Source organism: Rhinoderma darwinii, chromosome 2 (assembly GCF_050947455.1).
Source record: "Rhinoderma darwinii isolate aRhiDar2 chromosome 2, aRhiDar2.hap1, whole genome shotgun sequence".
Lineage (NCBI taxonomy): Eukaryota > Metazoa > Chordata > Amphibia > Anura > Rhinodermatidae > Rhinoderma > Rhinoderma darwinii.
The window spans coordinates 306,150,710-306,163,527 of NC_134688.1; the positions used below are offsets into that span (position 1 = coordinate 306,150,710).

The 12,818-nt window shown below is 46.2% G+C and overlaps 1 protein-coding gene across 1 annotated transcript; it reads left to right on the top strand.

The window, feature by feature from the left end:
- Nucleotides 1-10,227: 10,227 nt before the first annotated feature.
- Nucleotides 10,228-12,499, top strand: LOC142741827 (uncharacterized). The gene is made up of 2 exons (XM_075851156.1): nucleotides 10,228-11,214; nucleotides 11,762-12,499. Exons 1-2 carry the CDS (start codon nucleotides 11,122-11,124, stop codon nucleotides 12,497-12,499), a joined length of 831 nt encoding a protein of 276 aa, XP_075707271.1. The 5' UTR covers nucleotides 10,228-11,121.
- Nucleotides 12,500-12,818: the final 319 nt, after the last annotated feature.

Genomic DNA, 12,818 nt, shown 5'->3' on the forward strand with positions numbered 1-12,818 from the left:
TGGCAGCCACGAGCTCAGTCACAGGAAGGAGCTCAAGAACAACCTCCTCTGCAGTACTCAGGCAGGCATCGCCCCAATGAGGAGGATTATGGGTATCAATCATGAGAAATTGGCAATCCAGAAGCTGGCACAATAGCTTCAATCCTGCCCATTAAATTAGGACCCGTCCCGTTAGTATCTCTACCCATAGAAGGGCAGAGACCAATTCCTTTTCTCATTGATACTGGAGCAGCCACAACAGTAGTAAGTGCCAGTCAAATACCCACTCATTTATCTCTGGTGAAACACAACCATGTGTGGGGCAGAGGGGAAAGTAGTCCAGAGCCCCCTCACAAAGCCGCTTGTTCTCTCGTTTGGTCCTCACAAATCTGTAGTCACTCGCATCGTCACTAGTGAAACCACCCCTGTAAATTTATTAGGAGCAGATTTGTTACAGGGGCTCAGGGCCAGTATAGAATATCTAGAAGATGGGACAGTGCAGCTGACAGGACACTGGGGAGAGGAAGAATTATGTCTTATTGCCTCGTGTGATCTTAACCCTTGGGATGAACGGCCGTCATCCCAAATGTTATTTCTGTCCCCATCAGAAGGGGAGACACTCCTTAGCGTGATACCAGTCAGTTTATGGGCAGCTGGTCCTACTGATGGAGGAGTTCTTCCAGTCCCACCAGTGACTGTAAGTCTCAATCCTGGCCACCCACTCCCACAGAAGAAACAATACCCTTTGAGCATGGCTCAGTCAAAAGCCATTTCTGCTAGTGTTCAGGACTTTCTGCGGGCAGGAATCCTCACTGAAATAGTGTCCCCATGTAATACCCCATTGTACCCAGTCAAAAAGTAGACGGATAAGGGGGAACCAGCTCAATATCGTACATGATCTTAGAGCTGTCAATACTGCTATTGTATTTAATACCCCGATTGTGCCAAATCCCCAGACCTTGTTGGCCCAAATTTCCTCACAATGCCACACATTTTACTGTAATTGATTTGGCAAATGCTTTCTTTACTGTGCCACTATATCCTGACTGCTGGTACTTATTTTCCTTCACTCATTTCAGCAAAAAGTACGCATGGAAAGTGCTCCCACATGGCGCCCAAAATTCCCCAATATGTATACGGCTGCAATGGGCCTAGTTCTTGAAGATTGGAATCCTGACCCCGATATGGTCCTTCTTCAATATGTAGATGATCTTTTATTATGTTGCCGCAGTCAGGATCAGTGTATCCAAACATCAATGTTATTACTGCAGTTTTTGGCGACAAAAAGATGCAAGGTTTCACGAGCGAAACTTCCGTTTTGTTGTACCACAGTGATATTTTTGGGCCACTGTGTGTCGCAAGGGATTAGACACCTAACACCTGAAAGGGTGCAAGTAGTTTCAACAATACCCGCACCACAAACTTTTAGTGCCCTACGTACCTTTTTAGGGCTAGTATCATATTGTTGATCCTGGGTCCGCAATGCTTTGGCTCTTATGCAACCGCTATATGATTGTCTCAAAACTGAACCTTTTTATATCACAGGAGAGGTGCTGGACAATTTTTATTCTTTTAAAACAGCCCCCGCTTTAGGAACTCCAGATTATGCCAAACCCTTTAGGCTTTATTGCACAGAATTACACGGACATGCCAGCGCTGTCCTTACACAGTCACATGGTCAACAACACCGTCCTGTTGCCTACTACTCTGTCAGATTGGACCCGGTAGCCAGAGGGGCCCCATCTTGTGTCAGGGCAATAGTAGCAGTGCAGGCAGCCCTGGACAAGGCAGCAGATCTTGTACTCAACCCCCCTGTGACTGTTTATGCCCCCCATGATATTTCAGCAGTACTTACACAGGTCCAGCCGAAACACCCGTCTACTGCTCGACATCTGAGATTACAATGTGCTTTGCTTCTTCCTGAGCAGGAGACCCTCCAGAGATGTAGCACCCTGAATCCAGCTACCTCACTGCCTTTGGAGCAAGGGGGAGAAGAGACAGGTATTTGGTCTAAATTTCTTCCTTCTATGGAAGATCATGATTGTATGGCCCTTATGGCCCAGGAGACTGTGGGCTTTTCACATGTCAAGGATTCACCATTACATAACCCTGACTTTATTCTCTTTGTGGATGGTTCAAGGTACTTTGAGGATGGTAATTTCCATACAGGATATGCAGTAGTAGATACACATGTCAGCACAGGAAGCCGAAACACTACCATCACACATGTCAGCACAGGAAGCTGAGTTGAAAGCTCTCGCAGAAGCCTGTAGGTTAGCAAAATATAAGACAGCTAACATATATACGGACTCAAGGTATGCTTTTGGGATTGCTCATGATTATGGCCGTATATGGAAAGCTAGAGCATTCCAAACGTCAGCAGGCACACCTATCAAAAACTCAGACCTGGTAAAACTCTTAATGGAAGCCCTAATGGAACCTACTCAGGTAGCCATTATAAAAATAAAAGCACACACTAAGGTGAACAGCATGGAAACCAAGGGTAATGACTTGGTCAAAAACAGTCAAAAACAGCCATGAGTGACTTGGTAAATAGACATTGGTTCGCCCCTGGCTTCAGCTTGATGGCCTCAAAATACACCCAGGGATTTATGATATGTGCTCACAATAATGTGGGAAGAACTGTAAAAGTACCGCAGGAAACAGACCCCAAGACCTTTGTATCCTTTTCAGAGACTATAGATCGATTACATCCAATTACAAAAGGTGGGAATTTATGAATACGTACTTGTGTGCATTGATTTGTTTTCAGGTTGGCCAGAAGCTTTCCCAGTAGCCAAAGTGACTGCAATATCCACTGCCAAGAAAATAATGTCTGAAGTGGTATGCCGGCATGGAGTACCCGAGGTAATTGAGAGTGACAGAGGCTCTCACTTCACAGGAGAAGTAATGACTCAGATCATGACAGATTTAGGAATAGATCAAGCATTCCATACACCAGACCATCCACAAAGTAGTGGGAAGGTCGAGAGGTTAAATGGGACTCTAAAATTAAAAATCCTAAAGGCAATGGTGGAAACCGGGAAACCATGGACCGAGTGTTTACCATTAGCCCTCTTTTCGGTAATATACACACCCAACCAAAGGACAGGGTTGAGTCCCTATAAAGTTTTATTTGGCTCGGTTCCTAAGCAAGGATGTTATTTTCCACAGTTGCTCCAAATGCAGTATGGTAGGTTAACCGATTATGTACAAGCTTTACATGGGCACCTTACTAAAATACATTCTCCAGTTTTCTCTTAGATTCCAGATCCAGACAATTGTGAAGGCTCTTATAAGCCTCAGCCTGGAGAGTGGGTTGTGATAAAGAGATCTCGACCCCAGATACAAGGGTCCTTTCCAGGAGTTGCTAACCACAAGTACTTCGGTGAAACTTGAAGGAAAACCCAACTGGATTCACGCCAGCCACTGTAAAAAGGTTCTACATCCCGAGGAGAAGGACACGGAAGAATTCTAAAATTATGAAATTGTTTCATTACTTACAAGTGCAATGTTTTCAATATAACGCGTTCAAGATCTGATTGCCCCTGGTACATTGGGAGAAGAGACAAACAAGGAGCCAAAATAAAGCAAGGAGAATTTACTTTAACTTATACCCTGTATGTTAATATGACTTGTTGTGATTTCACCTATAGACAAACGATAGCGCAGTTGAAAGTCTCTTCAGCATTGAAATTTGCTGAACTAACGCAGGTGTCTGAATCACTCCATACCAAGTCCCATGTTATTGAATGAGACCATACAAATATTTATGTTTGACACCAAAAACAAGACACATAATATTGTCAGCTAACAGACCAAGGGTATGTATGTATCTAAAATCTTCTATGTATGAACCTTGTTTAATGGAACACGTAGACAACGTATGTGCATTCACAATAATACCTAGAGAATATCTACATGTATATGTCGAAATCAGTCCACAGCATATATGTATAATAACTAACACACCAGAAACTCTAACACCTTTCAGTAAATGTATGGATAATATTACTCACATACAGTGGAACAACCAAACCATTGTGTTTCTTCCTAATCTAGAGGAAACTATTAGTACAGTATGGGTACCTGAACCTTTACCCTACCAAAATCTTATTTTGCCCTTGAATGAACTTAGGGAAATATTACAAGGGTCTGACCAGGTGAAGAAAATGACGACAGCACACAATGTCACTTTACAAGCAGTGAAAATGGCAGCCACTATTACTGGAGGCCATTTAACACATTTGGCATTGCAACTTCAGGATGTCACTACACATCATTGGTCTGACATCTTTACAGGGTTCTCACCCACGGCCCCCACGTTACCTGTTTCAACCACTTATATGTTTAACCCCTTAATGACCGGGCCATTTTGCACGTTAATGACCAAGGATTATTTTTTGTTTTTTCACGGTCGCATTCCAAGAGTCGTAACTCTTTTTTTATTCTGTCGACATAGCCGTATAAGGGCTTGTTTTTTGCGGGACGAGTTGTATTTTGGAATTGCACCATTTTTAGATGCTTATAATATATTGATTAACTTTTATTAACTTTATTTTAGGAGAGAATTGAAAATAAGCAGCTATTCCAGCATTAATTTTCACGTTATAAATTTACGCCGTTTACTATGCAGCGTAAATAACATGTTAACTTTATTCTATGGGTCGGCACGATTACAGGGATACCAAATATGTAAAGGTTTTATATGTTTTTTCTACGTTTGCACAATAAAAACCCTTTTAGAAAAAAATTACTTGTTTTTGCATCGCCACATTCCAAGAGGTGTAACGTTTTTATTTTTCCGTCGATGTGGCCGTACGTGGGCTTGATTTTTGCGGGACAATGTGTAGTTTTTATTAGTACTATTTTGGGGTACATAGGACTTATAGATTAACTTTTATTTTATTTTTTATGGGGGGAATGGGAGAAAAGAGAGAATTTTGACGTTTTTTGCGTTTTCTTTGGACGCCGTTCATCCGGCGGTTTAATTAATATGTTAATTTTATTGGTCAAGTTGTTACGATCGCGGGGATACCATATATGTGTATGTGTGATTTGTTTTGACCGTTTTACTAAATAAAACCACTTTTTGGGCCAAAAAAGTAGTTTTATTTGATTTTGACTGTAATTATTATTTATTTTTTTTCACAAACTTTATTTAACTGTTTTACATTTTTTTTTTTAGTCCCACCAGGGGACTTCACTATGCGATGTGCCGATCGCATATATAATGCTTTGGTATACTTCGTATACCAAAGCATTATTGCCTGTCAGTGTAAAACTGACAGGCAACCTGTTAGGTCATGCCTCCGGCATCGCCTAACAGGCAGATGCTGAAGGCAGACCTGGGGGTCTTTGTTAGACCCCCGGCTGTCATGGAAACCCGACGGCGACCCGCGATTTGTTTGCGGGGGCGCCGATCGGGTGACAGAGGGAGCTCCCTCCCTCTGTCAAACACATTAGATGCCGCTGTCACTATTGACAGCGGCATTTAATGGGTTAAACTGCCGGAATCGGCGCGCGCTTCGATTCCGGCAGTTGCAGCCGGAGCCAGGCTGTGTATAACAGCTGTGCTCCTGCCGCTGATCGCGTGGGTACAGTCTCAGTACCCGCACGATTACAGGACGGATATATCCGTCCTCCTGCGCGAACTAGCAGCTGCAGAGGACGGATATATCCGTCCTTCGGCGTTAAGGAGTTAATGATTTTATTTGTGATACGAACATGTTTTCATTGTTATGCTTTTTGTAAAATAAGAACAGCTTTTGATAAAAGGCCTCTATTATATAATGAAAGATTGTTGTGAGATATTAGGTCACTGATCTATGGTGAATCAGGTGAAGAAAAACACTTCCGTAAGCCCTGCCTTCGCTGAAGGGAGTAGCCAAAGTTCCATTTGTGGGTAATTCAGTAACCTAATTTATCACAAAAGGTGGGATTTGTGAAGGAATAATTTCAAAATTCCATGTTTTGTATTTTGTGTCAGTATACACTGCACAGTGTGATATTCATTTTTTTTCTTTTAGTTTGCCTTGTAATAGTCTTCAGATGCTCTGCAGATTACTAAGGCGGGATTCACACGACCGGTTCGCGCCCGAACCCGAGTGCTGGCCGGTAAAATCGGCCATTCTGCCCGGCCGGTTTGCATAAAGTTTTGCATCCGTGCCGGGCAGATCTGGACAGTGACATCAGCGGCAACTCCTGAAGGGGAATCCCCATGTGTTCGGGGATTCCGCTTCAGGAGTTTCCCCTGATGTCACTGCCCAGATATGGACAGAGACATCAAGCGCTCTGTCCAGGAGCGGAATCCCCGAAAACACGGTCATTCCGCTCCTTCAAGGAGCTAAAGTGCGGCTAACACATAGCAGAGCGGGGAGATACCTCCCTGCTCTGCTATAGTGGCATCGCTGCAGTAGTAGCAGCCACAGCAGCAGCAGCTGCTAGCGGCGCCATCGAAGATGTCGCCGGGCCAGGGCGCTTTTAAAACAAGCAGGGGAAGGGAGCCAGCGCAGCGCTCCCTTCCACCTGCTGTACACCCCGGCCCTGCTACACAGTGTACAGCGATGCCATTCGTCAGAATGACATCAACTCCTCCTCCTCACACGCACTCTGCGCTGTGAGGAGGAGGAGATAGAGCGCAAGCGCCGGAAAACCCGGCCATCACTCGGGACACATCCCGGTGATGGCCGGGTATTACCCGGCCCCATAGACTTCTATGGGAGCCGGGCGGCCGGGTACCCGGCCGAAGACAGGGCATGTCGTCGGTCGTGTGAATAGCCCCATTAGGGGTCTATTATTCCTAATGCAGCCGGGTGCCGGACGATTTATGAACGGCTGGCACCCGGCCGGGAAACCCTGTCGTGGGAATGAGGCCTTAAGGTATTTCTTCTTGGCAGTAAAATAGTTGCTAGAAGTAACAGTTTGGGATGGAGCTCAAGGTCAGAGGGAGGAATTCTCCCTTTGCTGATTACAATATGAGTTATGCTCTTTGTTCTGTGTCTTATAAATATACGCTGTGTATGATAATAAATTGGAGTCTTTCTTTTTAAGAACATGGTCTCAGAGTGATTTGATTCACCGAGCTCGTATATATACCTACTTCTAATTTGGAACCTACAGAAATCAAGGCGTAGTTGTACCGTTGCGACCACAAGGGGTTGTCCCACTGTTAAATATCCTATTCAATGAATAGGTCATAATAAATGAACAATGCTTGTCATTTACATGCTGTTCAAAAAAAGTTAGGACATTTACACACATTATTGTGCCACCTGGTGGTCAAAATGTATAGCAACGTGCACATCCAGCTAATGTGCCGAGTGCTGGGGACACGCATGCATGGCCGGCCTTAGCTATGTGCGACACGTGCGGTCGCACAGGGCGCCGGCCGCCATGCTGTAAGGTGGGCGCCAGTGGGTACGAGCAGAAGAGAGGAGAAATGTTCCTCCCTCTGCACTGCTGCGTGAAGTGAGCGCTGATTGGAGGAGCAGCAGGTGCTTCTGTCTGCTCCACCAATCGGCACAGCCTGTACTGCAGTGTCACACACACTCAGCACCTCACGCAGCTCCTTCCTGCTGTGCTGCTGCCCCAGTGAAGACTCCTCCACGGAGCTCCAGAGTCAGGTAAGAAGAGCAGCAGCTTTAGATTAATCTATGTCTATTTATGTGCTGTGTGAGGGAGGGGGAGAGAGGGGGCTTTATGTGATGTGTAACAGGATGTTTTTTTTTGTAAAGATCGATTTTGTGGGGGAGGGGAGACTGGGTTATAGGTGATTTGAGTGTGTATTTTTTACAGATCGATTTTGAGGGTGAGGGGACATTGCCCTAAATGCTATAGGAGTGTGGGGGGATTCTTTATAACTGTATTTTGTGGGGAGGGGGACTTCTGTATAGTTTATTTTGTGGTGTAGGAGCAATCATGTGGGAGGGGAACTTAGCGTTATGTATGGGGAGAAAGGATTCTTTAGGGTACGGCCACACGGAGCAGCCCTCACACTGTCGCAACGCGGCCAACAACCGTGCTGGCACTATGTAGGAGCGGCTGTCAAATACCTCGTTAAGGGGTATTCCGGTTACACTCGCATGCGCACTGCCGCTCCATTCATTCTCTATGGGAGCGCCGGAGATAGCCGAGTGCAGTGTTCTGCTTTTTCCCGGCGCTCCCATAGAGAATGAATAGGAGGTAAGTTGTTGTAATATGCAAAATCGTGCGGCCATAAAGGGTGTATTAATTCATGGCCGCACGTTAACGCGGGTAAACCGTCCCTTTATCTGCAAAATCGTGCTGCCATGAATTAATACACCCTTTATGGCCGCACGATTTTGCAAATTACAACAACTTACCTCCTATTCATTCTCTATGGGAGCGCCGGAAAAAGCCGAACACTGCACTCGCTATCTCCGGCGCTCCCATAGAGAATGAATGGAGCGGCAGTGCGCATGAGCGTGTAACCGGAATACGTGCGCCCATTAACAGGCTGTTTGACAGCCGCACTGAACATGGTGCCGGCGTGGTTGTTAGCTGCGTTGCGACCGTGTCAGGGCCACTCTGTGTGGCCTTACCCTTAGGCTGGATTCACACGAGCATGTGCCTTTTGCGCACGCAAAAAACGCTGCGTTTTGCCTGCGCAAAATGCATTTGACAGCTGCGTGTGTCAGCCCCGTATGATGCGCGGCTGCGTGCTTTTTGCGCAGCCGCCATCATTATGACACTCCATTTGGATGTTTGTAAACAGAAAAGCACGTGGTGCTTTTCTGTTTTCATTCATCCTTTTCACAGCTGTTGCGCGAATCACGCTGTTCGCACGTTAGTGCTTCCGTGCGGCATGCGTGGTTTTCACGCACCCATTGACTTCAATGGGTTCGTGATGCGCAAAAAACCCTCAAAGAACGGACATGTCGTGACTTTTACGCAGCGGACTCACGCAGCGTAAAAATCACACACGGCCCCATAGACTAATATAGGTCCGTGCAACGCGCATGAAAATCACGCGCGTTGCACGGACATAATTCCCGTTCGTCTGAATAAGCCCTTAGAGATAATATTTGTGGGGAGAGCAACTTGATTATAAGGGTAGGAACACACATGACGGTTACGTAAAACCACACAGTGTATACGTCCTGAGAACCGCAGGGAATTTCACCTGAAAAACAGCACCAAATTTTGGTGTCGTTTTTTGGGCGGAAAGACTGCAGAAATAAATTTTATAAAAAGCTAATACTCCCAGCCGTAGTCCCTCTCTCTCTCTGAGCGTAGCCCCGCCTCCTGCGATGACGCTGTAGTCCATGTGACCGCTGCAGCCTTTGATTGGCTGCAGCTGTCACATGGGATGCATCGTCATCCCTGGAGGCCGGGCTACGCTTAGAACAGAATACGCATCGCTATGACTACGGCCGGGTGTACTACCCTTTTTTTTTTCTCATTAGAGATTAACGATAAGCAAAGTTTTTATCATTGATCTTCCCCTTTGTTAACACTGACCAAATATCATTATAATTGGTCAGAAACTGGCGAATCATGATGATAATTGACTAAACTAAATAGGCCTGTAATGGGGGTATATTCAGGCTTAGTGCCTAGGGCAGCGTGAGTTGTAAATACGGCCCTGCTAAAGACGCAGATGCTATTCAACACTATAGCAGAGCAGGGAGGTATCTCCCTGCTCTGCGATCTACTAGGCTGGTGGTTCCCAACATGAGGTTCCCATGAGAACCCTCCAGGGGTGCCGCGACACTCCTCTGGACAACTGCCACGGACGTGCTTTCTCTCCTCCTCATAGCGCAAAGTGGATGTGAGGAGGAGGAGATTTTTTTGCAGAACCCCTGTAGATGGCACCCCCGACTAAATGGACAGAGACGTCAGGGGCTTCTCCTGGAGTGGAATCCCCGGTCACAGCGTCGGCAACGCTGAAGACAGGGATTCCGCTTCAGGAGTTAGTTGCCCCTGATGTCACTGTTCACATATGGACAGAGACATCAAGCACTCCGTCAAGGAGCGGAATCCCCAGCCACAGGTGTAGTGTCCTGACAATACCATAGAGGAGTATTGTTTAAATTGTAATGCATTGAACATAATGTTATATGTTGTGTTATGCTGCCACCTAGTGATGCAGAATTGCCATTACAATCTATTTTTCCAGCCTGTAAAGGGTGTGGCTGGAGAGGAGGGTTTGAGGCAGGTCCCATGAGGCTTTGCAGCAGAAAGTTGTAGAGGAGTTGGTTCCAGGAGAGGAACGAGGGTAGACAGCCTGTGAGGAGAGCTGAAATAATACTGGGCCTCACAGCATATTTAGTTCAGAAAGCTTCTGGCCTGAACTAGAAATTAATACAGGGAAACAAACCTGCTTAAAGAGAAGAAAAGCAAGAGAGAAGAAAGTTCATTTTGCTGCTTGCAGATAGGAAACTGTCTCAGCCTGACTCATCCCGCCTGCCCTAGCTGGATAATAACTTCTATGTGGAGCCAAGCTGCAGCCTGCAATCTTCCAGTAAAGAAACTGTGAGTTATTATTATACCAAGTTACATCACCGTCTCCTGCGTGTTACTCTGCACTGCACCCACTAACAACAAGGGCACCCCATATCCCATCCACCAGGAGACAGCACCACAGGGTGTGCCCCAGGGGGAATCAACAACTACCACCCATACATATGCAGATCCCCCTCCTTCACTGTGCCAGCTCCGCAGGAGTGTGAGAGGACTACAGCCACCGTGAGTACTACAACTCCCAACATTGGTCTCCGCACTTTCCCTCATCCCCATCGGGCTGTTGCACATAAATTGGCGTCACGAACAGGATAAATACACCTCTGTGCCTGCTAAAGAGACTTTATTGTTGCAAGAAATTATCACCAGCACATGTGGGGTTAAGCAGCCATCTTGGAAAAACTGTGTGTTACTTATGGAACTTGTGATAGAAATTGCTGTACTGACAGTGAATGTGATTAGAGACTGTTTGCATTGAATTGTTTGCTGCATCACAACTGCTCTTAGTTCCACCCCCGCTCACTTGAAGGCGGGAAAGCAGAGAATCTGCCCAGCAACAGCAAGGAACCTCAGGTTACAGACCACTACAGTGGAACCAAAGTTCCTACCTACTGTTGCAGTGGGGAAGGAGAAACCAGCCGGAACCACCGGAAGTAGATGGGCGCCGCCATCTTTAAAAGTACAGAATCTGAGTCACAGCGGCCGCTTATATTCCAAAAAGACAGAGAAAGAGGTTCCAGCTCCAAAACAGTGAGTACCGCTGAAAGTTTTTACAATTCAGCCCAAGTAAAGATGAACTTGTCGCATCAGTGAGCACAAATAAGAGACTTACTACACATTCTGCTACTGAGCATCTCGTTGCTAGGGGCAACGATAGGAATTTATATTAGAAATGTCTGACGACAGCGATAACGGCTCCCCCAGCCGAGGTGGATCACCCACCACCAGGCATATGATGCCGCTGACCATGCCGTGTTATTTTGGAGCACCCTGGCTCCCCCGCTACAAAGGTGAATCACATACCCTGAGAGAATTTAAAGGGAAAATGCTTGCTATGTTCCGGTTATATCCAGTGTCAACAGAACAGAAGGTGGAAATTCTCATTGGCCAGCTAGGCGGCGCTGCATTGAGAGAGGTAAAGTCATGGCCTCATTCAGAAAGAAAGACAGTAGAACAGATTCTTGGAAGACTACTGGTCACCTTTGAAAGCAGGACGGTATCAGAATTGAAAATGCGCTTCTTTAGCAAGAAACAACAGCCCGGTGAGTCCCTTAGAGACTATGCTTTATCCCTACAGGAGGCACTGAGGGCCGTTATAGAAGTGGACCCACGTGAAGCACAGAATGCAGATAACACACTGCGGGAGCAGTTTATTGAAGGAGCTGAAACAAAGTCTCTGAAAAGTCAACTAAAGATGCTGTCTGCTCAACATCCTGAAAGTACGTTCCTGGATTTTAAAGAATTGTCCATCAGAATCCTGGGGGTAGAACTCAACCAAGAATCAACCAAATTTGCTGTGTGTCCTGCTGACAGTTATGGAGATGCTAAACTCATGTGTCCTGTGTCTCCAGGTAATACTCTCCTTGCTGCCCAGGGTGCACAAGTACAGATTCCAGATGCAGTGGCTGATTTAAAGGACCAAGTCGCAATCCTGACTAAGAGCTTGGAGAAGGTGTGTCATAAGCTTGAACAGTTAGAGATGCGTCCTCAGCCAGAGTGTGAGTCCCCACAGCATAGGAGTCGTCCTACTGACAGTGCGAGCAAGGGATACTTCAGGAGATCTGGAAGATTGCCTACAGACAGGTTTGATACTCATGGAAGGCCCATCTGCAGACACTGCCACAAAAGTGGTCATGTGGAGAGAGAGTGCTGGCGGTCAAAAGAACATCCCTCGGGTGGAAGAACACTAGGTCCAGAAGATCCAAATTGGCTGACCAGGTATGTCGGGCCCCATCCATTAGTCACCATCCACATTAATGGGGTACCCCTTACAGCTCTGCCATGTTTGAGAAATACTGGAGCAGCGACCTATTGATGCAGCCACCAGAAGTTTGGCTGAATGTTATTGCAAGCAATGGTCAGACAGTACCCCTGCAAGGTTACTGGGAACCCACCGTTCAAGTGGGAGAGACTAACCTAACACAGCAAGGTGTGATCGTAGTAAAGGTCCATGATGAAGACATGCCTCCAGTGGTACTCGGAATGAACATCCTAAGGAATTGTTATGGGGAAATGCTAGATGCCCTACACCGATCCCTGCCAACAGCTTCACACTCTGCGCAGAAAGTAATTCAACAGACTATTCGTGTGCTGTGCGCTCAGCAGAAGTTTGCCAACGTCAGAGGAGAGATCTG